This window comes from Lynx canadensis, chromosome D3 (assembly GCF_007474595.2).
Source record: "Lynx canadensis isolate LIC74 chromosome D3, mLynCan4.pri.v2, whole genome shotgun sequence".
In the NCBI taxonomy this organism is placed as follows: domain Eukaryota; kingdom Metazoa; phylum Chordata; class Mammalia; order Carnivora; family Felidae; genus Lynx; species Lynx canadensis.
The window spans coordinates 62,711,138-62,737,214 of record NC_044314.2 but is presented as its reverse complement, the minus strand read 5'-3'; the positions used below and the strand labels follow the sequence as shown (position 1 = coordinate 62,737,214).

Sequence of the window (26,077 nt, the reverse complement as noted above, 5' to 3'; positions counted from 1 at the left end):
CTTTGGATCACTAATTATACACATCAATAGTTGTGCTTTTTGGTAGTACTTCCTTAAATGGTCCCAGAATGATGTGCCTTACTTAGGCAGGAGATGTTAGAAGATCTCCCCTAACATAAATTAAGTACCCAGACCTGGAATTCAGTTAACAAATGTGATCTGGCAGTATGGTAAGCAAAAAACAAAGACTTCATGGAGGTTTCATTTCTATGTCTGGTACTATGTGAAAGGAGAAATTCCCAAGAGACAATCTAGTCCTGCATCCTTGTTTTTCCTTTCTCAAAGCTTCATTGAGACAGAATTCATATACCATACAGTTCACCCACTTCAAGTGTGGTCAGGGTTTTTAGTATATTTTCAGAACTGGGCACCCACCACCACAATCTGATTTTAAAATATTTTCAACAATCCAAAAAGAATCCCCATACCGTCAGCAGTCATTTCCCACTCCCCTCTCTCACTCCCATGTCCAGCAAGGATATATTTACCTTCTGTCTCTACAGCTTTACCTATTTTACACATTCCACATGCACTGAATCATATACTATGTGGCCTTTGTGTCTGGACTGTTTCACTTAGCATGTTTTTTCAAGGTTCACGTGGTAGCATATTATCAGTGCTTCATTCCCTTTTATTGCCAAGTAATATTTCATTGCATGGACATACATTTTGTTTATCCACCTATCAGCTGATGGACATTTGGGTTATTTCTATCCTTTTTTTCATTTTTAATTTTTTTTTAATGTTTATTTTTGAGAGACAGAGTGTGAGCAGGGAGGGGCAGAGAGAGAGGGAGACACAGAATCCTTACCAGGCTCCAGGCTCTGAGCTGTCAGCACAGAGCCTGACGCAGAGCTCGAACTCATAGACTGTGAGAACTCAGCTTGAACTCATGACTTGAGTCGAAGTTGGATGCTTAACCGACTGAGCCACCCAGGCTCTAGCCACCCTCTATCCTTTTGTGCTGTGAATATTTGTGTATAAATTTTTGTTTGAATGCTGGTTTTCAATGTTTTGGGATATATGTCCAGAAGTGGAGTTGCTGGCTCATAGGGTAAGTCTACATTTACTTTACTGAGGAACCGTCAAACTATTTTTCATTGCAGCTGTACCATTTTCCATTCCCACCAGCAATGTACGAAGGTCTTAATTTCTCTGTATCTTTGCCAACACTTATTACTGTCTGGTTTTTGAAATCAGTCATCCTGGGGCATGAAGTGATATCTCATTGTGGTTTTGTTTTTGCATTTCCCTGATGAACAGTAATTCTAAATATTTTTTCATGTATTTACTGGCCACTTTCATATCTGTTTTTGGAGAAATGTCTATTCAGTTCTTGTACTCATTTTTTTTTAACTTTTTTTTTTTTTTGTATTTATTTTTGGGACAGAGAGAGACAGAGCATGAATGGGGGAGGGGCAGAGAGAGAGGGAGACACAGAATCGGAAACAGGCTCCAGGCTCTGAGCCATCAGCCCAGAGCCCGACGCGGGGCTCGAACCCACGGACCGTGAGATCGTGACCTGGCTGAAGTCGGACGCTTAACCGACTGCGCCACCCAGGCGCCCCATCATTTTTTTTAAAGAAAAATTCTTTTAATGTTTTTATTTATTTTTGAGACAGAGAGAGACAGAGCATGAGCAGGGAAGGGGCAGAGAGAGAGGCAGACACAGAATCGGAAGCAGGCTCCAGGTTCTGAGCCATCAGCACAGAGCCCGATGCAGGGCTTGAACTCACAGACTGTGAGATCATGACCTGAGCCGAAGTCGGACACTCAACCGACTGAGCCACCCAGGTGCCCCTCTTGTACTCATTTTTTAAACAGGTAATTTGTCTTTGTATTATCTAGTTGTATACATTTTGGATACAAGCCCTTCGTTAACATAGGACTTCTAAATATTTTTCTCCCATAATCTGGGATGCCTTTTCACTTTTAAAAAAATTTTTTCAAACATTTACTTATTGTTGAGAGACAGAAAGACACAGAGTGTGAGCAGGGGAGGGGTAGAGAGAGGGGGAGACACAGAATCTGAAGCAGGCTCCAGGCTCTGAGCTGTCAGCACAGAGCCTGACGCGGGGCTTGAACTCACAAACTGTGAGATCAAGAACTGAGCCGAAGTCGGTTGCCCAACCAACTGAGCCACCCAGGTGCCCTGCCTTTTCACTTTCTTAATGGTATCCTTTGATGTACTCAAGTTTTACATTTTGATAATTCATCTATTTTTTCTTTTATCACTTGTGCTTTATTGGTGTCACATCTAAAAAACCAAGGCTTAACTCAAGGTCATGGATATTTACTATGTTATCTTCCAAGAATTTTATAGTTTTAGCTCTTAACATTTAGGTCTATGGTGTACTTCAAGTTACTTTCTGGATACAGTGTGAAGTAAGGGTCAAACTTAATTTGCATGTGGGTATCTGTTGTCTGGGCACCATTTGTTGAAAATACTCTTTCCCTATTGAATTGTCTCAGTACCCTTATTGAAAAAAATCAACTGACTATAAATAAAGGGTATATTTGGGGACTCTCAAGTCTATTCCACATATTCTAAATGTCTACCCTTATGTCAACAATACAGTTTTGATTACTGTAGGTTTTGAAAGTAGAAAGTGTGAATCCTCCAACTTTGTTCTGGGTGTTGTATGGAAGTCAATTTGACAATAAATTATATTTAAAAAAAAAAGATTGTTTTGGTTATGCTGGTTCCCTTGCATGTCTATATGAATTTTAGGATCAGCATGTCAATTTCTTTAAAAAACAAACAAAAAAACCAAACACCAACTGGGATTTTCAATTTGGATTATAATGAATCTATAGATCAATTTAGGAAGTACTGCAATTTTAGTAATGTTAGATCTTCTGATCCATGAATATGGGATGCCTTTCCTGCTGGCTTTTTTTTTTTTCTTTCCAACCCTCCTCCCACCACCTTTGCCCCAAATGTTAAACTTTTGTTGAACAATGTGTCTGTACCCTATTATGCTGCTTTGCCTCTATCGTGGGCTGGGAAGTAAAATAAACTATGCTTGTAGAATAGCAGATCCTTCCCAAAAAGCCAGGCTCTAGAAGCCTGTTATACAGACCTACTAAAGTACACAGTTTGTGATGATCATTGCTCAAAGATTCTTTTATAGTCAGTAATGAGTTTACAACTGTAGCATAGAACTGATTACAAGTCTAAATCCCTGAATAAATGGACCAATGTCATATAAATGGTACAGTTTAACTGAGTTTCAGCTGTTGGCATGAAAAAATGTATTACTGAGGCCAAGTGAATGACTAGCGTCACTAAGATATCTGAAGAAACTATGTCAGGTCTACAAACAAATTAGAGCTTAAGAGGGTCATGAGGGCACCTGGGTGGCTCAGTTGGTTGAGCGTCTGACTTCAGCTCAGGTCATGATCTTGCAGTTCATGGTTTCAAGCCCCACGTCAGGCTCTGTGCTGACAGCTCAGAGTCTGAAGCCTGCTTTGGATTCTGGTCTCCTTCTCTCTCTGTTCCTCCCCTGCTCGCGCTGTCTCTCTCTCTCTAAAAAATAAATAAAGTTTAGAAAAAAAAAAAGAACTTAAGAGGGTCATGATACTATGGGGCGTCTGGGTGGCTCAGTCAGTTGAGCGTCTGACTCTTGATTATGGCTCAGGTCATGCTTTCATGGTTTGTGGGATTGAGCCCCATGTGTGTTGACAGCACACAGCCTGCTTGGGATTCTCTCTCTCCCATTCTCTCTGCCCCTCACCTGCTTGTGCTCTCTCTAAAAAATAAATACACAAACATTAAAAAAATAAAAAGAGGGTCTTGGTACTAAAACGATCCATCACCATTTACCCATGAAGATATATTGTTGACTATGATATGAACACTGACTTGTTTTTAAGTAGTGGTAGATGTTTCTCATAGGGCTAGTGGACAAAACTATTGCCTAGATTAGAGCTACTCGAAGTGTGTTCTAAGTACTGGCAGCCTGCAGGCACATGAAGTGCTTATACCAAAACGTAAATCAATCCTACCACTAAGTATGGCATTTTGTTTAGCTATGTAGAAAGCAAGACCTCTGCTGCAGGAAGCACTCGACTGACTTGTACTGAGGCAGACCTCTTCTCCTATGGCAACCTGGCTGTTAGCAGCAGTAGTCTAGGTGAAGCAACTACTCTGGGTGGAAACAAAAGCACTCCTGGTCAAACAACACCACTTTCTTACCAAAAGCTGTAAAAAAAAAAAAAAAAAAATGTCAACACTCACCTTTTGAATTCCATGGCTTTCCAGTATACCAGAAGTAGGAGAACATCTGAATGCGGCATAGGTAGCTCTAAAGACATCTCCACTGTCATTGACTCCCTACAATCATTTAAGCAATCAAATGAAAAAATATAAAAGTCAGTTCATCAATTCAGAGTGAGACCGTTATCTTTATGGTTAACAAGGACACACAAACCGGTTTTGTAGGGCACAGGAGAGCTCAAAGCCTGCCTAGAAGCAGGAGTGCTACTAAACTCAGCTCACACAAGACCTCATGCTGCCTCTCCTCCCTCCATCAGCAACCATTCCTTCCTGGCTACAGTCATCTTTAGGATGACGTTCATAATATCAAAGGATTTGCCTTCTCCTCGAAAACCCTGAAGACCCTGTTGAATGTGCATTTTAATAACCTATGCAAAACTAGTTGTTTATTTCTTTTCAGTAGGTCCAGCACTATCTTTTGCACGTATGTTGTGGGTATTGTGGCTCAAAACTGCTTCTGTCACACAAAACACATGGCAAAAAGGCCACAGTGTTGTAAACAACACACATGACAATATGCTTAATTCAGACAGAACCTACTGGCAGAGACTATTTGCAGTATACAGTAGCTAGCACGCACTGACACAGAACATTCACTTCTGTCTCCTGCACTAGCTCCTACCCGCTGAAAACACAAAACAGCACTCAGAACAAGGGAGAGAAAAAATGAATGCACATGTGCACGCGCATACACACAATGTTCCATAATAACGCTTTTATATATTTTTCAAAATAGTTATTTCAGATAAAAATCAGGACTGTAGAAGGTAGTTCATTAAATGAGCAAGCCCAGATTTTCACATCCATTCTGTAATTTGACTCTCAAAACCACCTTGTGAAAAAGATGGGGCATATATTAGCCACATCTATAGAGAAAATCAAGTAAGTGAATTAGTGGAACTAAAAAAGACAGTAATCTCAACCTATGCTCATAACTCAGTTTTAAAACACGCTGCATAAAGTTTAAACATTAAAATGAATATATTTAAGGCCATTACTACTGACCTTGACATAAGGTGGAGCTAAAGATGACAGATGCCACTTCACTTCTGTGTTACCATGATTCTCAAGTTCCAGAAAATTTTCTACAAGGAACACACGTATCACAACTCAATTCTTGCAGAGGTAAGTAAACAAGCAGATTACTGTGACAATGTGTAACAATGACTAATTACCTCATCATAGGGGGAAAAATACAATCATTAGATCCCCAGAGGAACCCAACAGGAATTTATAGTATTTTCTAACAAAATCAAGATTTACAAGTACCTTATTTTTTTTTAATGTTTATTTATTTTTGAGAGAGACAGAGCATGAGCAGGGGAGGGGCAGAGAGAGAAGGAGACACAGAATCCGAAGCAGGCTCCAGACTCTGAGCTGTTAGCACAGAGCCTGACGCAAGGCTCAAACCCATGAGCTGTGAGATCATGACCTGAGCCGAAGCCAGATGCTTCACCAACTGAGCCAACCAGGTGCCCCTATCTTGTTTTGGTTTTTAACCAAAGTATAATGAAGGGCTTAAGCAAGAGAGCAATAAGATGATTTACATGTGTAAAGAATTACTGGCTGCTGTGGGAAAGAGAGACCGCTAGGGAGTCAGAGTAGATGAGGAGTCCTGGTAAGGCGCCACAGCAGCAGTTGAGAGAGGATGCACGGGGTGGTCTGTATCAGGCCTGAGTCACAGCAGTGGGAGGAAAAGCAGTGGGCAGACAGGGGATCCATTCTGAAGACAGACTGCAAAGGACTTGCTAGTGGACTGGATGAGGAGAGAGAGAGAGAGGAAAAGCAATCAACTTCCAGGGAATTGGCTTAATGGGCAGACAGCGGTGCCACTCACTGACACAGGTTAAGGCTGGAGAAGCTGGTTTCATGGGTAAATTAAGAGTTCTGTTTGTGAGATGCCCACCCATAGAAGCTGAGCAGGGTGCAGGGAGAGCAGAGAGAAAGAAGGGGACATAGGCAGGCCCAGGAAGAAGAGCCCTCAGTGGAACCTGAGAAGGAGCAAGTGAGGCAGGGAAAACCAGGAGAGGCACAAGAAGTATGTAGTCCAAGAAGGAAGGAGTGGTTGCCAGTGTCGAGAGGTCAAATTAACAAAGACCCATAAGCTTTGCACAGTGGCAGTATCATAGCCAATGAAGTTTATCAGAAGTGCAATTACTGCTAATTGAAAAAAAGGACCCATAGAAGAGATGCTCCCTTTTCAGTGACCTCTATAGCAGTGGGGTCAGGGCAAGATGGCAGCACCAGCTCTGCTACAGACTAAGAAAAGAAAGGCAGAGAGCACAATCCCACCATGAGGGAGGGATGCCGAGGAAGCAGGGAGAGCAGCAAGGAGACGAGGCCAAGGAAGGTATTCCTTAAACATGTGACGGCAGGGTGCCCTGTGTGCCAACAGAAAGGCATCAACAAAGGGAGAAACTGATGACACAGGAGAAAGAAGAGGTGGAGTAAGGCCTTGAGAAGAGCCTAGCTTCCAAGCAGAAGAGTTTATCTGGGATGGAAGCAGAAGTCTTGCATTTAGTCTAATGGCTTTTATATTGGCAGTGAAGAGTGAGGCAAAGTCAAGAGCTAGGAAGAGTGAGAGCAGGAGCAGCAGATGGATGCTGAGAAGAGATGAAACTGTCAAACGATGGCCAGAAATGGGAAAGGACACACACCAAGGAGGGCTGGTAGGAAAGCCTGGTACTGAGGAGCATCTGAGAGCTGAGACCATGAATCCGTGGACACAGCCCCAGGTTTCTCCAGAAGTGCTGCCTAGTACAGTAGAGACATAGGGCTGGGAAAAGTCTGGCTCTAACAAGGGTTGGGATCTTGCCAGACAAGAATGCAGAAGGAGGGACACATGGCAGTTAAAAACATTCCTAAGGCAGTAACTGCAGTGACAGACCACAGAATTCAAGCAGAAGCGGACAAGGCTGGGGTGGTGGAGAGTGAGAAGGTAGCAGGGCCAGTGGCCTGAACATCTGAATGAAGCCACAGAGCTGCTGGAACTCCCAGAGGACATGAGTGGGGAAGACGGGTGAAGCGATGGGTGATGGTCAGAGGGGGACAGTCTTGATGGACAGTAGAATCTGAGCATGAGTAGGAGACAAAGCCAGTGAGAGAGGCAAGGAGTGGAGGGTCATGTGACAGAAGGTCCAAACCCTTTCCAACAGGTCCCACATGTAATCCCATTCACTGAGACTGAGCCATCACGGGCAGGGGAAAGGGGAGAGCAAAAGCAGTGTTCTCAGGACATTTGAAGAATATTAGCAGTACTAAGTGTCCACTAGGTGACAAACATTGTGCCAAGTGCTTTACACATATTATTTCATTTACTCCTCAAAGCCCTCTGTGAGAGGAGTCAATTATGATGGTCATTTTACATATGGGGAAACTGAGTCTATTTAACCTCTGTAGCGCCTCAAAGTCACATTAGTGAGTGACAGAACCAGGTTTTACCCACTTTCCTCTCTTCTTCAGCTGCTTATTAGCAGTCTAGTAAAAGACCTAGTGAGAACTGAGAAGGGATGGTTCTGACCAGGTAGAATCTGAGACTCCCAGAATATAAATAGTTCTTAAACACCTAGATTTAACATTTTAGGATTTTAAAGCTCCCCCAAATCCTGCCCATCATTGAAATGACTACCAGTGACCACCTCCCCCTGAAACAGAGGACAATTTTATCCCTGTCATTACAATATGGCTCACTAAGAACAGTGTTAGACTCAACAGATCAGTGACCATTTGAATTACATAACTTGTGAACCACACCTGAAGTTTCACCAGGTTCTGTTGCAGGAAAAGTAACAGTCTTGTTTCTTATCTCAACTTTTGTGGAAGGTGGTTTTGTCATTGGTTTTACCAGATGACAAACTGAAGGCTCAGTTCCTGGGGAAAGGATTCCAAATGGGCTGGAAGCCAAACGAGTGAGGAGTTCTTTTTGGGTCAAGTCTTCTTGAATTTGAACTTTCACAATTTTCTGAAATGAGCCAAATAAAGGAGATAAGACACAAATGGAGCTATCATTTTAAAGAAACAATTCCTATTTTTAAATCACGGTGGAGAAAAGTAATGCCAAACAAATGGAAAACACTGATGGATGAGAAAGTTTATTCAGATCTCAAAGTGAATCTTTGACTCCTCCCTCTCTTCCCCAACTCCCTTCTTTTTCAAAGTAGATTTTGCAAATTAGTAATGGTTTCTAGGCCCCACTCTCCATTCCTGCCCCCACTCAGGAGAACGGTTCAGATCGCTAATGGAAAAACTATGTGCTAAGTGCTCTGTCTGAATAAGTCTAGTTCAGCTGAAAGAATAGCCCCCTTCATTTCATTTCTGAGATGTTAGAGCTAATAAGCCTCCTGACACTTAAGCTGCAAAACAGGAAAAATTTGCTTAAAAAACACTAAAAGTACCTTCTGTCCATTGTCACAGTGTATATAAATCAAACCACTCCATGGGAACATTGACTGTTTTGTGGATAAGGAGGAATTAGGACTCACAAGAATTTGTAGCTTACTCCTAAAAAGAAAGAATTTAATAATGAAAAGCAAGAACATCCTATACTTTAATAGCAATAACCACAGAGTTATCAATACTGTTCCATCAATGACCAATTCTTTCCGTGTTGCTCAAGAAGGAGCTGAGAAGAGGTGAGATCCCATCCACATGTGATTTTATATCAGCCCCACCTCCGTGGCTCACAAAAAGTTGAGTGACATAAACCTATGAACTGAAGGGGAAAACTCATGTGAAAGAGACAGGGCCATAGAAATACCATTTAAAAAGCAATTCAAAATTAAAACTTCTGGAGCAAAAGACTAAAATACAGAAGCTCTGAGGCACTTTATCATAAAACTTATCATAATAAAGAATGATACAGTCACAGTATAAAGGGAATTAAATAACTGGGAAAGAAACTGGAAGAAAAAGGGGGGATGGGAAATAAATGAAATATTGTTTTTTTTTTAATTTTTTAAAAATGTTTTATTTATTTTTAAGAAAGAGAGAGAGACAGAACATGAGTGCAGGCAGGGGGCAGACAGAGAGGGAGACACAGAATCCTTAGCAGGCTCCAGGCTCTGAGCTGTCAGCACAGGGCCTGATGCGGGGCTTGAACCCAGGAACCGTGAGATCATGACCTGAGCCGAAGTCAGACGCTTAACCGACTGAGGCACCTAGGTGCCCCAACAATATTGCTATTTACCCAGTTGCTAAAATTTTGTGCTCACTGTTCTCTTCAAGAGCTATGGAATGTCAAAGAAGACTTTTAAATGTGGACAATGTAATCAGATTTGTGACTTAGAAGAAACGACCAGTTACAAAGGATACGTTGGCATACATATCAAAAATGGCCAGAGCAGATTATTTTCCATTCCTAATGGCTAAATACACAGGGTGACAGAAAAAGTGATTCATGAACAATTCATTTCCCTAACTTTCCAACCATTAATCAGTAAATGTTTAATTGATTGCTTTGGTCCTAGGAATATTTCTCTGGAGTATGCCTAACCATACCTCAATACTAGTCACTAAACTCTCCTAAAATGCATACTCCATCACTTTGCAAAAGTTAATAAATTCATGCTGCTCTTCTGCAAAGTTGCTATCCCCAAACAGGTAGTGACTTTCAGATGTAAATGTTCTGTGCTGACCCAGACAACGTTCCTGAAAAGCTGTAGAACTGCAGCTTTACCTCCTATCAGTAACTAAGCTGCAGACAGTGGACAGCTGTTCATCAGCATTTGGTCCCAAATACTTCCTTCTGTCTTAGACTAGTCTTTGTGAAAAACAGCAAGCTAGGTTATGGCTCAGACATATTAAACATCAGGAAGCTTTGTCTATAAAATGTCCTTTAGACAAAACAAGCAGAATAAATTGAGCCAGACCTAAGATAACCAAGGATAGAACCCTCTGGGCTTTAGGGACTACCACCTCTCATCGTATGCCCAACGGCATCCCTTGCTTTGTAATTTGGTAGGCAGAGTAATACATGTACACATTCTGATGTTTTCCACTCCAGGACATCCTTCCCACCTCACTCATACCTCTTGACCCTTTTAGGCTATGTACACCATAACTGGCTGTGGACATGGTCTCTATTCTGCTAAAGAGCATGAATCCTGAAGTTCACTGTGGTCCCACAAAACCAAATGGAGCTCAGTACGGGGAGCATATGGCAAAATTCTAATGAATAAGTTAAAATAGCGTATTATTTGATCCTTAAAAAGTCACCATGTTAATACCTGAATAAAATCTGGAGGAAAAGGAAGTCATACTTACTCTGGTGGGATAAATCCATGTTGTGGTGTTACTGTAAGGCAATGTGCTGGCCAGTACAACTCAAATTTCAGTAACCTAATGGAATTATTTAAAATCTGGAAACATGCAGTTTTTGCCAGGTCACCTATTATATCAGATAAGTAAGATATAACTTACATTTAGCATTAGTGAAAAAAAAATTAATAAATAGTAAAAATGAATCCTAAATACATTAGTCTACCATCTTTTGCTTTACAGGAATTTCAAATCCCTGGTAAAAGAAGACCATTTGTTTACTCTTGGAAACTATAAAGATACTGAACAAAGTTCAACACCCTGAACAAAGAAAAAAGGACATCTGGAAATTGTTACCCCCTGGTCTTATCTTGGGCACATACATTGGTACCATATTTTTTCCTACTCTGAACCAACTATATCGATGTTAAGACTTAGTAAAATAGGCCAAGTACCTTGGGGCAAGGGATGTGGTAGGATGAAGGGCCCATGGGTGAGTGGCCCTGCCATATGGGGAATTGGGAGCTTGGAATGAGGACCATGGCCTTGTGCCGGACAATGTTCTGGTTGAGCGTGAGGTAGGTCTCAAAGAGACCTACGTAGAAGAGGACCTGTGTAAGCCACTGGTCACCTTTGCATACAGTCCATGAACATTACTAGATGAGCCACAGACTCAGAATGAGTATAGGCCTGGTTTCCAGAGCTCACTGCTGTTGTGTTGTTGTTGATATACTCACAAGGAGAAGGAGCTATCAAAATCAAGTGTTCAGGCTGGACAGCCCACATTTCCTTCGAGAATGATTTATCTTGAGGTGGGCGAACAGCTTCTGAAAGAAGTGGAGAACCTTGAGGACCTTTAACTGGCAAAACATCCAAAGAAACATTGCCACCATGTTTCCCAGAACTGTCAGATTCACTACAGAGAGAGACAGAAACAGAGAGGGGGAGAGGAAAAAAATAAAATATGAATAAAAGCTTATGACTAAGAATGTTAACCATTTGCCATGCACTGCAAATGAAATACCATGTTTTCTCACCAACATTTTTACTGTGATGTTTTACTTTTTGGTTGAATAGAAGTTGTGTATTGAAATATAATAATGTTCTCAAAAAAAAAAAAAAAAAAGAAATCTAATAATGTTCTGCTCTAAAAAAAAAAAAGATAAAAAGCCAGACTGTGTCACCTTTTTATATGAATTCTTCCTAAGTCTAAAAACATTTAGAGGTGCCTGGGTGGTTCAATCAGTTAAGTGTCTGACTTCAGGTCAGGTCATGACCTTGCAGTCTGTGAATTCAAGCCCCATGTCAGGTTCTGTGCTGACAGCTCAGAGGCTGGAGCCTGCTTTGGATTCTGTGTTTCCCTCTCTCTCTGCTCCTCTCCTGCTCACACTGTCTCTCAAAAATGATTAAATGTTAAAAAAAAAAATTAAAAAAAATAAAAACATTTAGATAAAACTAAAGGTGCATTATGTAATATATTGTGTATCTTTCATGGAATAAAAATTCTTCACTGTGTATTCTTAATGTTTAAAAAATACAGTATAGGTCTAATATTATTATACTAATCTTTAATTAGGATACTCAATGATTTCTTTACTGTCTTGACCTCAGCATGCCATCTGAAGTCTCTTAAAAGGTTTACCAGAAAAAAAAAAAAAAAAAAAGGGGCGCCTGGGTGGCGCAGTCGGTTAAGCGTCCGACTTCAGCCAGGTCACGATCTCGCGGTCCGTGAGTTCGAGCCCCGCGTCAGGCTCTGGGCTGATGGCTCGGAGCCTGGAGCCTGTTTCTGATTCTGTGTCTCCCTCTCTCTCTGCCCCTCCCCCGTTCATGCTCTGTCTCTCTCTGTCCCAAAAATAAATAAACATTGAAAAAAAAAAAAAAAAAGGTTTACCAGAAAACTATGCAATATTAAGAATTTTTTAAAAACAATAAAACTTTTTTCATTAAAAACAAAATTTTTTTTTAATGTTTATTTTTGAGAGAGAGAGAGAGAGAGAGAGAGAGAGAGAGACACAGAATGTGAGCAGGGTAGGGGCAGAGAGAGAGGAAGACACAGAATCCAAAGCAGACTTCAGGCTCTGAGCTGTCAGCACAGAGTCCAGCGCGGGGCTCAAATCCACGAACTGCGAGATCATGACCTGAGCTGAAGTCGAATGCTCAACCAACTGAGCCACCCAGGCACCCCCCAAAACAACAAAACTCTTAATGTATCTATAACTGTACAGTGATAACTGGTTTCATGATGCTAACACCAAACATAGTCTTCCAGGCAAAATACTATGGTGAGAAATGCTGATGAGGCTTAAGATTTTTAAGTGTTAAAAGTGTTTTCTAATAAGCCTTAGATTACAAAAAATTGTAACTTGAATAAATTTTGTAATCACAGTAGCACATGATTTACCTGAAGCTCAACGGGGCAGTGCCCAAATTCTTCTACCATACAGCAGAGCTACATCTTTATTTTAAGCAGACACTCAGCAGACAGAGTGTCTCCTCTCCTCCCTCTTACCCATTGCCCTCTCACCTGCTCCTTTTGAAATCAGACCTCGACTGCCCAGAGAAATAATGGAGGCACCAGCCAATAAGTCAGAAACAATTTTTTAAAAATTATAAAGCTGATCCTTGGCTTTTTAGTTTCCTAAGAACCTGTTTCTCACAATTTAAGTGAATTTCAAAATAATTTTTAATGTGAACTACTATCTTTAATTATTTGATTACATATTTTAGAAAAAATTATCATTAAAAGTATAGGGACCCTTTTAATATATTGTTGAATTCAGTTTGCTAATATTTTGTTGAGGATTTTTACATCTGTATTCATCAAGGATAATGACCTGTAATTTTCTTTTTCTGTGGTGTTTTTGCCTAGTTTCATTATCAGGGTAATGCTGGTCACATTAAGAGAGTTTAGAAGACTTCCTTCCTCTTCAGCTTTCTGGAATAATTTGAGAAGGATAGATACTAGCTTTTTGAACAGGAAGTCATCAAAACAAAATGAAAAGGCAACCTACTGAAAGGGAGAGGATACTTGCAAATCATTTATCTGATAAGAGGTTACAATCCAAATTACATAAAGAACTTATACAACTCAGTATCAAAAAAATAACTAGCCTGATCAAAAAAATGGGCAGAGGACCTGAATAGACATTTTCCGAAAGAAGACATACAGATGACCAACAGGCACATGAAAAGAAATGTAAACCAAAACCATAATGAGAAATCACCTCACACCTGTCAAACCGACTATTATCAAAGACAACAAATAAATGTTAGCGAAGATGGAGAGCAAAGGAATCCCATGTGCACTCCTGGTGGGAATGTAAACTGGTGTGGCCCCTAATGGAAAATAGTATGGAGGTTCCTCAAAAAATTAAAAATAAAGCTACCATATGATCTAGCAATTCTACTCTGAATATTCATCCAAAGAAAATGAAAATCCAACTGGAAGAGACATATGCACCCTTATGTTCAGTGCATCATTATTTAAAATAGCCAAGATACAGAAGCAACCTGTGTCCATGACAGATGAATGGATAAAGATGTGGTTTATATACCCAGTGGAATATTAGTCATAAAAAAAAGAATGAAATCTAACCACTTGTGACAACATGAACCTAGAGGGTATTATGCTAAGTGAAATAAGTCAGAGAAAAACAAATACTAAATGACTTCACCTATATGTAGAATCTAAAAAACAAAATGAATGAACAGACCAAAAAAACCAGACTCTTAGACACAGGAAACAAACTGTTGGTTACAGGAGGCAGAGAGAGGGGTTAGGGGTGAGTGAAATAGGTGAAGGAGATTAAGAGGTACAAACTTTCACTTATAAAATAAATTATGGGGATGGAATATATAGCATAGGAAATATAGTCAATAATATTATAAGTTTGGTGACAGATGATAACTAGACTTATTGTGGGATCATTTCATTTCACAATGTATAAAAAATCATATCACTATGATGTACATCTCAAATGAATAGGATTATTGTATGTTAATTATACTCTAATAAAAACTTTTAAAAAGTATGGGAAAAGAGGGCAAGGTTAAATGAGCTGGAGGCTCCAGGTGGGTGGGTCTGAGTCAGCTATTAGTTGGTGGCTGGGACTTGTAGAGAACCCTCAGCCAACATGAGTTGGCAATGATGTGCCAAGGAGAAGATGAGAAGATTGGTTAAAAATAGGAGGATAGAGTAAAATTCAAATATACTCAGGATAATGAAGGCAGATTCTCAGTATTGGAGTTATCAGTATAAACTCATGATTTCAACATATTTATAAATAGATGTGGATACATGTGGATTTATATAAAATGTATATATTTCCTAGCTCTGTCCATGGAGGGAGCCTAGAAGTACTAATACCTGAAAAGCAATAGCACACTCATATCCCAGTTTCTAATACCATTTTCTACTAAAATGAACCAGGACCCCTATCCCAGGGCTGGGACAGGAAATGCATAAGACAAACCTAAAATAACCATCATGCCGGTGAATAAAAAGTCAGATTAAGCAACCGAATGAGGACAGTAAAGAATTTATACTGAATTCACCAGTCTGCCCAAATATAAGTAAGTACACAAAAGAGGGTGAAGTAAATCTCTTCCTCATAGTGGAAAGACAACTAGTAAATATAAAAAGATAGAATTAGAAAATCACCATTTGGTAAATAAGACAGTACTAATATGATTCAAGCAATAATCATCAGTGCGTACTACAAGTTGGAAAGGAATAAGATAACTCATCATCTCTAAGGATCTTCCTTTAAGACATTTATTAACTAACTACCATGAAGAAACCTGGCAGACACCATTTTAACTAAGTGATAAAATATTTCAAGTAATGGGACAAATCAGCATTGTTTAGCACCTGAGATGCGCTGAGGAAACAAACAGCATCGTATCTGTGATGTGAGGGACATTTTACAAAGTAACTAGTCTGTGCTCTACAAAAACATCAAGGTCACTCACTGGTAAGAAAAGGGTTAGCAGCTGGCCTGTGCCATTTTCCCCTTTTTACCAGGCAGGAAAAGCCCAGGAAAAAAAAAAGAAAGATGACTCAGTCAAATCCCCTTGTAATCTTCCTAATGACATCTCCCAGCAATCATACTAATTTACTTTTCTATAGAATACTTATGAAGAATGTTCCTGGTCTGTCTAGAATTGGTTATGGTAAAGAAAATAAAAATTTATGAATTTTTTCAACATAGTTGTTTGAAAAAAATTATCACATAAGGTATGTAATTACACAAGAATAAAAGAACTTTCATGATGGAAACAGCCACCCCTTCGTGTTAGTAATGTATCACGTGCACAGCTTAGAGACCTCATGTTAAATGTGAACTAGAGTGGAGTATTCATGTTGCAAGAAGGACCTAGGAAACACAATTAGCAATCCTGATTTCCTCATGTTTCATCTAAAATTGTTACTAAAGCTTAGTTCTGGGTAGTATCTTTGATTCTGTGGCTCTGATTTGATGATCCAACCTTCTGCGTTCTGTTGTGAAAGAGAAGGACAGACTGAAGAAGTATTCTATATTGAAAGAGGTAAAGAGACAGGCTAAATGTAACGTGTGATCTCAGATTAGATTCTGGACTAAAGAGGAAAAGAAAAGAGGAGGTTTTTGCTTATTTCTTTGATTTAACTATAAAGAACTTTACTGGGGAACTGGGGAATCTGCATGAAATCTGTGGACTAGATGTTAGTACTGTAACAACACTAAGGTCCTAATCTGGATGGGTTTACTACAGCTATATAGGAGAGGGTCTGCGTTTTTAGAAAACAGGATGAACTGGTCATCATGCCTGCAATTTACTCTTAAAAGGTACAGAAAAAAGTTATAGACACAAAAACAATAATAAGGTAAATGTGGCAAAATGTTAGCAACCAGGGAATCTCAATGCAGGTTTAATATGTACTATTTTTAAACTTTTCTGTAAATTTAAAATTATTTCAACTTAAACCAAAATATAAAGATGTAATAAACATTTTGAGGCAAAAAAGTATGGAGGAAAGATCAGCTCTACTGTGAATTAACTTCTCTTGAAATATGATGAGAGATGTTTTGTTTCTGTTTTACCTTTTAGATTCTACACTAGCTTTGGAAGAAGGCTGAAGGAATTCACTGCTAGACACGGAGTCTCTGAATTCTCCAATTACTGAAAGTATAATTTTACGCATGTTTCCATAAAAGAGCTGAATATCATTAGGCCGTTGGGGAAGATCATACACTGAAATAGAAAATAATATTTGAAATATATGAATCTTCACATAATCACACCACAAAAATATAACAGATAAATTTATACATTTACAGCAACAGGTTGGGGTGGGTGACATTTGACGTTTACAACTATTGACGAGGATGAAATTATAGGCAGCTCAGGCTCTGGCCTTGGATTTGGTGACCTAACCTCTCCAAGCTTTCATCTCCTCAAGGATAATATAAAAAATTATGATCCATCTCAGGGGTTGTTGTGAGCATTAAAGTATGAATGTGTTTAAAGCTACATATGGCATCAAGCTGACTGTGGGCCAGGTAACGTTTTAATCCCTTCATACATATTATTCTAGTTAGCTTTCACAGCAACTCTTTGAAGTAGGAATTATGTATTCTGGATTCTACATTTAAATTAGACATTAAGAATGACACTTTTTAAATGAAAAGTGTTTAAAAGAACACAGTAAGTGTAAGTTGAAATTTGTAATAACCAAAGATATCGGACTACAAAAGTTTATATCAAGTGTGAAAATATTTGCCATAAATCACACTTTTTATAAAACAAGATTATAAATACCTATAATAGTAATATACTCAAACAAACGTTATTCAAAATAACCACATAAAAAGTTCAACTGCAACACTCCCATAGGTGATCTACTAAAACTAACCAATACAAAACAGAGTGGGATTGTTTCCTCCCTTCCTCTGGACAATAAATACACCACCTCAAGGAACCCAGTATTCTGGTGTCCCAAAGACCTACCTGAAGTCCTACCTCTTCCCCATCTTAGATGAGTGGTCTTGACAGATTACTTGGGCTCTTGGTTGGGTTTGTCAACATGACCCTTAATATAACACATTTCTTGAATTTCTGTACACACAACTCCCTCTCCTTGGACTATCCTTCCCCATTCTGGTCCTCATCTTCTCCATCTTATCAACTCCTCCCCATTCTAAGTGTTTCCATCTACAAAGCACAGTTCAGTTTAACTCTCTGATTAGGATCTTTCTTATGATGAAGAGATAAGGAAGGTAAAACTCAGAGGAGATGAAGTTGTAGAGATGGTCTTGAATTGCTTCACCCCCAAATCCAAGGTTCGTTCTATACTCTGCACCCTTAACGCACTGCTGACAAGATTCATTTCAAATCTTTTCATTATTTTTAAAATTATTTTTAATGTTTATTTATTTTTGAGAGACAGAGTGTGAGCGGTGGAGAGGCAGAGAGAGAGGGAGACAGAGTCCAAAGCAGGCTCCAGGCCCTGAGCTGTCCGTACAGAGCCCTATGCGGGGATTGAACTCACGAACCATGAGATCATGACCTGAGCCAAAGTTGGGCGCTTAACTGGCTGAGCCACCCAGGCGCCCCTCTTTTCACTATTTTTAACTATCCATCCCAACCTTCCCTTTGAGCAGATGACTTAGACTCCTAACTACTGAAAAGATGAGTATTCTGCATCACCTCTACATAGGCATAAATATCCTTTTACCATTTCATAATTTAGAAGCAATATATACTTTACCATTAAAAAAACCCTAGAAAACAGGAGTGCCTGGTTGGCTCAGTCAGTTAAGTGTCCAATTCTTGATTTCGGCTCAGGTCATGATCTCACAGTTTGTGAGTTTGAGACCCATGTTGGGGCTCAACATGGGGCTCCTTCTCTCTGCCCCTCACCTGCCTTCTTTTTTCCTTTCTCTGTCTCTCAAAATAAACTTAAAAAAAAAAACAAAAACCCTAGAAAACAAAAATGAAGGAAAAAAAACATGACCACCTGAAATTCTACTACCAGAACATAACCACTGGTAATATCTGGTGTCTAAATCCTGCGATTTTACCTGTGAAGCTGTATATAGACACATTAAATTATTTTTACCATAATAAGCCCTTATTATGCAACTTTAAAATAATTAAGTTATTTTAAAAGAAAATAATAAGACATTCTCATGTCTTTAATATAAAATCATGTCATTATTTTAATAGCATCAACATTTTCTATTACATAATCGATGCCTTATTCTTGGACATTTAGGTTACTTCTTGCTATTATAAACAACACTGTGGTAAAAATCTGTCCATTTTCACATAATTTGTATGTGTCAAGACATGTTTTTTGTATCAGTAATAAAAACACTATTAGATGCTTGAATGGTTCAGCTCAAATAGAGCTAAATATCTAGGTTGGAGCTATTCCACCGCTGTCTATTTTGGATTGATTGATTGACTGATTGATTGATTTTGCCACCATCACATCCTCCATAAACTGCATAGCCGGCACAAATCTCAAAATGAGTTCAAGTTTTTCCAATGATTAAATCTTAAATAGTAATTACTCTGGATTTAATAATGACCATTCATTCTCCTGTTTACAAGTCTACCCATAAAGTAGGTGTCATAAGATTATTCATAACATCTAACATTTATATAGCAAAGCTCTCTCATTTCATCTTCACAACAATTCTGTATGCATGAGAAGACAGATATTATTACTCTCATTTTACAAATAAGGAAACTGAATTTACGTAACATCGAAAGCCATACAGCAGAATTGTGGCTCAAACTCAGCCTAACTCCACAATCTAAACTAATACTCTTTCTCCTTATATTACATCACTGGACCTAGATAAATCTTTTGGGTCATGATGAAATTCTTACCTTCAGTTACTTGTAACTCATCCTGAAATGTTTCAGCAAAATCAATGTTCTGCAGCACACTATGTTCTGGAAGTATTTGTTCTATAATCCCTGGTTTGTGCAATAGGGCTCTGCCAACAGAGATTTTTACTCAAAAACTATTTTACAAAAATTCAATTTTCATTAGTGTATTTGGCAAATCTCACAAACAGCATGAATGATTCATTAGTATATAGATCTCATGTCTTAAATCCTAATATAAGTAATTTTTAAAAGAAAATCTGTTTTGGACGTTCCCTTAAAAGTTATACATGGCAGTGCAGTCATCAATTTCAGTTAAATATTAACATCAAAATGAGAACTCCCTACTGTAAGAGTAGAAAGAAGAGTAAAATTAGATTATCTTCAGGTCTTACATTTTCATTATTCGTAAGAATTTGATCATAGTTAGAAATCTGTCTCAGAAAAAAACCAAAAGAATAGGCCAAGAACATGATTTAAGTACATGAGAGAGGGACATTTAAATTACCATGTAACTATATTTACCTGGCCTCTTCTAGAGAATCTCTGAGGTGAGAGAATTGAAATGTAAATTTCTCTGTAATACTGTGATGTTCACAAACAAAAGAAATTATATGCTGTACACATGCAGCAAAGAGGGGTTCTAAAACAATATGCTGATTGTTATATCCCAGTAGAGAAAAAGGGAAAAATAAAAACCAATACCCAGTAATCTAATTTCTCCAAATGTCAGTTTCTGTATCTAAAATACTTACTTGACAAACAAAAGCAGGTTCAAAGTTGAGATCTTGGGTCTATTCTAACATCATGTAGCAACATATCACTCAAATCTCTTTTTTTTTTTTTTAATTTTTTTTTAACATTTATTTATTTTTGAGACAGAGAGAGACAGAGCATGAACGGGGAAGGGTCAGAGAGAGAGAGAAACACAGAATCCGAAACAGGCTCCAGGCTCTGAGCTGTCAGCACAGAGCCGGACGCGGGGCTCTAACTCACGGACTGCAAGATCATGACCTGAGCCGAAGTCGGATGCCCAACCGACTGAGCCACCCAGGAGCCCCTCAAATCTCGTTTTTAACATTCCAATAATCCTCAACAGATTAAAAATAAAACAATTTCCTAAATTACATACCAAAATAGAACATAGCAGAGCACAAAGGGTTGGAAGAAGGAAATATTGGTATATGCATATACCCCTCCCCCACTGAGAGCTAATGATTTCCTACTGACAGATGAAATATCGTGAGCTTCGTTTTATATTCAGTCCTCTAGGCTAGGAAGAAGATTTTTATAACACAAGAATTCTGAATTCAACATACAAGAATGTTACCTATGTTTAAATAACATCTAAATCTAAATGTCTAAATTTGACATTTCTGTATATTAAGTTATATTTAGAGGTACCAAATTTTCTAGAAGCACATGTTTTAAGCTAGCATGTGTTTTAACATCCTACACACTTCTAAACACAACTTGATCCTTTCCAATAATTCACAACATTCCCAGAAATACTACAAATAAGTCAGGTGTGTTTATATACAATATATTTTTTCAGTAGTTCTTAAATCTTTTCTAAACTTGACGTACCATCATTAGGAAGATTGTCCTGTTATGAAGACTAAGGTGCCTATTTGCATAAAAGAGAAGGGGCACAATAGGTATGCCTAGTAAAGAATGCACACTGCAAACACAGCAGATGGGTTTCCTACAGGCATTTCTTTCCTCACAATGTGGTGGACTGTCAGCCACACAAATTTTACCAAGATTTTTCATCTACCGGTCCACTAAGAAGTAGCTGAGCATGTTCTATAAATTTCAAGTCCCAAACCATTTTTAAGCCTTCATTATTTCTACTGAATAGTTCCCAACATGATCTAATATAAGTAACTTACCTTCGATACTGCTGCCTTGAGATTTCATCGCCACCAAAGAAGTATACAGTTGACAGTTCTGTTATAGTTGTAGAACTGTTCTCTCTGTCTGAAGGATTATATATTATAGTAACATCCTGATGCCAAGAAAAACAAATCAGGAGTAAATATTAAATATTTTTCTTAAGTCACTTCATTCTGAATTAACTATCATATGAACCTAAACAGTCAACAGACATGGATGTATATGATAGCATTTCTGAAAAGGTAAGTACTTCCATTCCTTATTACTTTCGACTATTAATTTTTATTCATAAAATACATAATTATTAACTTAACCTAAAAATGAATTCCTATTTTTTGTGCACAGACTCATACTTACTTCTTGTGTTTTTTCCTTGAGCACAAATTTATCTGGAAAAATCCTTAATACTTTAGGATCCAGCAAAATTTTTTTCTGAGAATCCTTAAAACCTACTGCTTTAACAAAAGCTGCCCGAGAGCCAGTGTTATGAACAGAAAAAACAATTCTACTTTCTTTTCCAGGTATTAAGTCATTCACTGTTACCATGTAACTGTCAGATAACTTTTTAACATCTTCCAAAATAAGATTACTTGTTCCTCCATATCCAGACAAAGGTATCTAAAAGGAGAAAATATATAAATCCAAAATTATTTTTATGTAAGTAAAAAGAAGATTAAATTAAAACCAGAAAAGAAAACCCATACCAATTTAATACAATTAAAATTATTATTCTTGGGGCACCTGGGTGGCTCAGTCGGTTAAGTGTCCAACTCTTGATTTCTCATAGTTCAAGAGTTCAAGCCCTGAGTTGGGCTCTGTGCTGACAGTGTGAAAATTCTCTCTCTCCCTCTCTCTCTCTGCCCCTCCCCTGATCATGCTCTCTCTCAAAACTAAATAAATAAACATTAAAAAAAAATTATTACTCTTTGTGTACTTTGGTTGGTAGTTACCCCACTTCCAGCCCCGCATGATACTGAAGAACTTCTCTTAGGAGAAAAACAAAGAGTTGCAAAATTATTTACCTTCCAATATGCTAAATTATTTCATTGTTATAAAAGCCAAGCTTAGATAATAAAGGAATAAAAGATAAGTATAAATAAACTTGTTTAAGAAGTGTTTAAGGTGGGAGCACCTGAGTGGCTCAGTTGGTTAAGCATCCAACTTCAGCTCAGGTTATGATCTCACAGTTTGTGCGTTAGAGCCCCATGTCAGGCTTTGTGCTGACAGTCTGGGCCCTTCTTTGGATTCTGTGTCTCCCTTTCTCTCTCTCTCTCTGTCCCTCCCCTGCTCACCCTGTCTCTCTCTGTCAAAAGTAACATTCAAAAACAAAAAACAAAAAACAAAAAACAAGTGTTTAGGGTGGAACATAATGTTTATAATTTACTTTGAAATGCATTACAAAAAGAGATGAATTGATGGATGGTTAGATATGTGATAACATAAATATAGCAAAACATTTAATTGTGGAATCTAAGTGGTAGGGTGAAAGCTCACCATATAATTCTTCCAACTTCCCAGCAATTCTCAATTTTGAAAATGAAATGTGTTGGTGAAAAAAATCTATTGTTCTATAATCCTGTTAGCCTTTGGTCTACCAGAGTGAGAAAGAAGTGTGCCAAAGGGACCAAACAGAAGCCAAGAACTCAAACAATTCTCAAGAGGACAGACCCCCCTGGTAGCTGGGGTGCAGAATGGAGGCAGGCTTTAGGTGCCAACTGGTGCTGTCTCTAAGCCAGGCTGCTTCCACAGGGCTTAGCACTACCAGGAAATAAGGATTCACAGAATAAAGTCTATAAATAAAAATGTAGGAAAACAGGTATGCTGCTGGAAAACAAACTTCCCATACCTTTTAAAAATGCACTCCTTTAAAAATGACCTATCATTTCCAATTATTAAAATAGTTCTAGGGCACCTGGATCACTCAGTCATTAAGCATCTGACTTCGGCTGAGGTCATGATCTCACAATTCGTGAGTTAGAGTCCCACTTCGGGTAAGCATAAGCCCTGCTTCGGGTGAGCTCGAGCCCTGCTTCGAAAAAGTCCCACTTTTCTCTTTCTCTCTCTTTCTCTTTCTCTCTCTTTCTCTTTCTCTCTCTTTCTCTTTCTCTCTCTCTCTCTCTCTCTCTCTCTCTCTCTCCCCGCCCCCACCCCATCCTGGGATTCTCATTCTCTCTCTCTCTCTCTCTGCCCCTTGCTCAGTTGTGCCCTCCTCTCTCTCTCTCTCTCTCTCAAAAAACATAATAAAATAAAATAAAATACGTTCCAAAGAATACCTTGCAAACTTGAAAACATCAATAGCTTATTTTGAGTTGTATTATGCACTTAAAATAACGTTTTGAAAAATTAAATTTAGGGACCTCATCAATTGGTACTGGCTTGCCAAAATGAGTACAGATTAGTAGTATTTAATTTTTTTAATTTTTAATGTTTTTTTAGCTCACATTTTAATTTTTTAAAAAATTTACATCCAAATTAGTTAGCATATAGTGAAACAACGATTTCAGGAGTAGATTCCTTAATGCCCCTTACCCATTTAGCCCATCCCCCCTTCCACAACCCCTCCAGTAACCCTCAGTTTGTTCTCCTTATTTATGAGTCTCTTCTGTTTTGTCCCCCCTCCCTGTTTTTATATTATTTTTGTTTCCCTTCCCTTATGTTCATCTGTTTTGTCTCTTAAAGTCCTCATACGAGTGAAGTCGTATGATTTTTGTCTTTCTCTGACTAATTTCACTTAGCATAATATCCTCCAGTTCCATCCACGTAGTTGCAAATGGCAAGATTTCATTCTTTTTGATTGCCAAGTAATACTCCATTGTATATATATACCATATCTTTATCCGTTCATCCATCGATGGACATTTGGGCTCTTTCCATACTTTGGCTATTGTTGAGAGTGCTGCTATAAACATGCTATAAACAGGGAAGCATGTGTCCCTTCAAAACAGCACACCTGTATCCCATGGATAAATGCCTACTAGTGCAATTGCTGGGTCGTAGGGTAGTTCTATTTTTAGCTTTTTGAGGAACCTCCATACTGTTTTCCAGAGTGACTGCACCAGCTTGCATTGTCAATGTTTTGTTTTTTGTTTTTTGTGTTTTTTTGAGAGATAGAGTGGGGCAGGGGCAGAGAGAGAGGGAGACACAGAATCCAAAGCAGGCTCCAGGCTCTAAGCTGTCAGCACACAGCCTGATGTGGGGCTCAAACTCATGAATGGTGAGATCAAGACCTGAGCCAAAGTCAGATGCTCAACTGACTGAGCCACCCAGGTGCCCCTGGATTAGTGCTTCAGATGTGAAGCTCCTACAAATTCCTCCTCATTCAGAGTAAACTCCTGGTAGTTTCAAAACAAATCCCTCCTCACTCAGAGTGAACTCTTGGTAGTTTCAAAAGCCAAAAGTGTTTCTAATTTCTCTTCCCACAGAAATTTGCAAGTAAACTTTATATATGAAACTAGAAAACAGGGAAAAAGTTAGCTTTTGAACACACTCAATATAAATATTCTTCCTGTATTTTCCAAGCCTAAAGAATCACAAAGAACTGCTGAGTAAAAGGTAAAGAAAAAGAATGATGAAATAAAATTTTATCTGACCAATGCTAACAGATCCAAAGATTCAAGAGGAAAAACTACTGTTCTAGAGCAGGGTTTCTTAACCTCAGCACTACAATGTCTTGAGCTACATCATACCTTGTGGTGGGGGCTGTCCTTTGCCTTGCAGGGAGTTCAGCTGCATCCCTGGCTTCTACCCACTAGATGCCAGTAGCACCCTTTTCCCACCCCCAGTAATGACAACCAAAAATGTGTCTAGTATTGCCAAGAGTCCCCTGGAGGGTAAAACAGCCTCTGGTTGACAACTGCTGCTCTACAGGACTGGAAAACAGAGGCAGAATGCACACCTAGAATCTGCACAATAGATAAAAACAGGCTTTGTAGTCAAGTAGTCTGAATTTGAACCCATCCTGGATGATTTACTGCCATGTAAGAAACATGACCATGGCAAGTATCTCTCTAGGTCTGTTTCCGTATGTGTAAAATGAAGAATGGTATGACAGACAGTCGTTTTGAAGATAAAGTATGGTAATTCGTGTGGTGATGATTAAGAGTAGTGCTTGGCAGGGGCACCTGGGTAGCTCAGTCTGTTAAGTGATCGACTTCAATTCAGGTCATGATCTTGTGGTCCAGGAGTTTGAGCCCCACCTTGGGCTTTGTGCTGAGAGCTTGGAGCCTGGAGCCTGCTTTGGATTCTGTGTCTCCCTCTCTCTCTGCCCTTCCCCCTGCTCGTGCTATGTCCCCCTCTCTATTTCAAAAATAAATAAATGTTAAAAAAAAAAAAAGAGAGAGAGAGAGTAATGCCTGGCATATACTCAGAATGCAATAAATATATATTTTATTGCAGTCCCACCGTACTATATAGTACACAAAGCATAATTTCACTTGCTTCTCAGAACCAAACCAGGACAGTAAGTGAGTGAAGCACAAGTTGAGTAGAGACTGATCCAGGGTGAGTGTGAAGAACAGTGGCTGTTCCCAGTCTCTCATCACTAGAGTTAAGTGCTCTTCCACCACTGTGCCAGGCTCCTTATCTCCACAAATGTACATCGGTGCTAGTAGGCAAAGTCTTCCTGTGAGATAAAGGCCATATCTGTGCACTTCTGGTCCCCGTTCAGCCCACCTCTGAGAGGACAAGTGGCATCTACATAGGCAGGACTCCCACTAGGATCCTACTTTGTCTTAAGGTCAGCTTGAACTTCTTCTGGTGACTATCAAATCA

General features: G+C 38.9%; 1 protein-coding gene across 2 annotated transcripts in view; it reads right to left on the bottom strand.

Moving 5' to 3' along the window:
• Positions 1-26,077, bottom strand: part of CEP192 (centrosomal protein 192) — a 138,777-nt gene that overhangs the window by 10,261 nt on the left and 102,439 nt on the right. For both annotated transcript variants that reach the window (XM_030336254.2, XM_030336256.2), the window contains exons 32-41: positions 21,665-21,925; positions 21,304-21,419; positions 19,412-19,521; positions 16,615-16,765; positions 11,272-11,450; positions 10,541-10,664; positions 8,674-8,779; positions 8,033-8,240; positions 5,285-5,364; positions 4,241-4,336 (exon numbers count right to left, since the gene is read on the bottom strand). In XM_030336254.2, the coding sequence (XP_030192114.1) occupies positions 4,241-4,336; positions 5,285-5,364; positions 8,033-8,240; positions 8,674-8,779; positions 10,541-10,664; positions 11,272-11,450; positions 16,615-16,765; positions 19,412-19,521; positions 21,304-21,419; positions 21,665-21,925 (1,431 nt within the window). The remainder of the gene's footprint in view (positions 1-4,240; positions 4,337-5,284; positions 5,365-8,032; positions 8,241-8,673; positions 8,780-10,540; positions 10,665-11,271; positions 11,451-16,614; positions 16,766-19,411; positions 19,522-21,303; positions 21,420-21,664; positions 21,926-26,077) is intronic.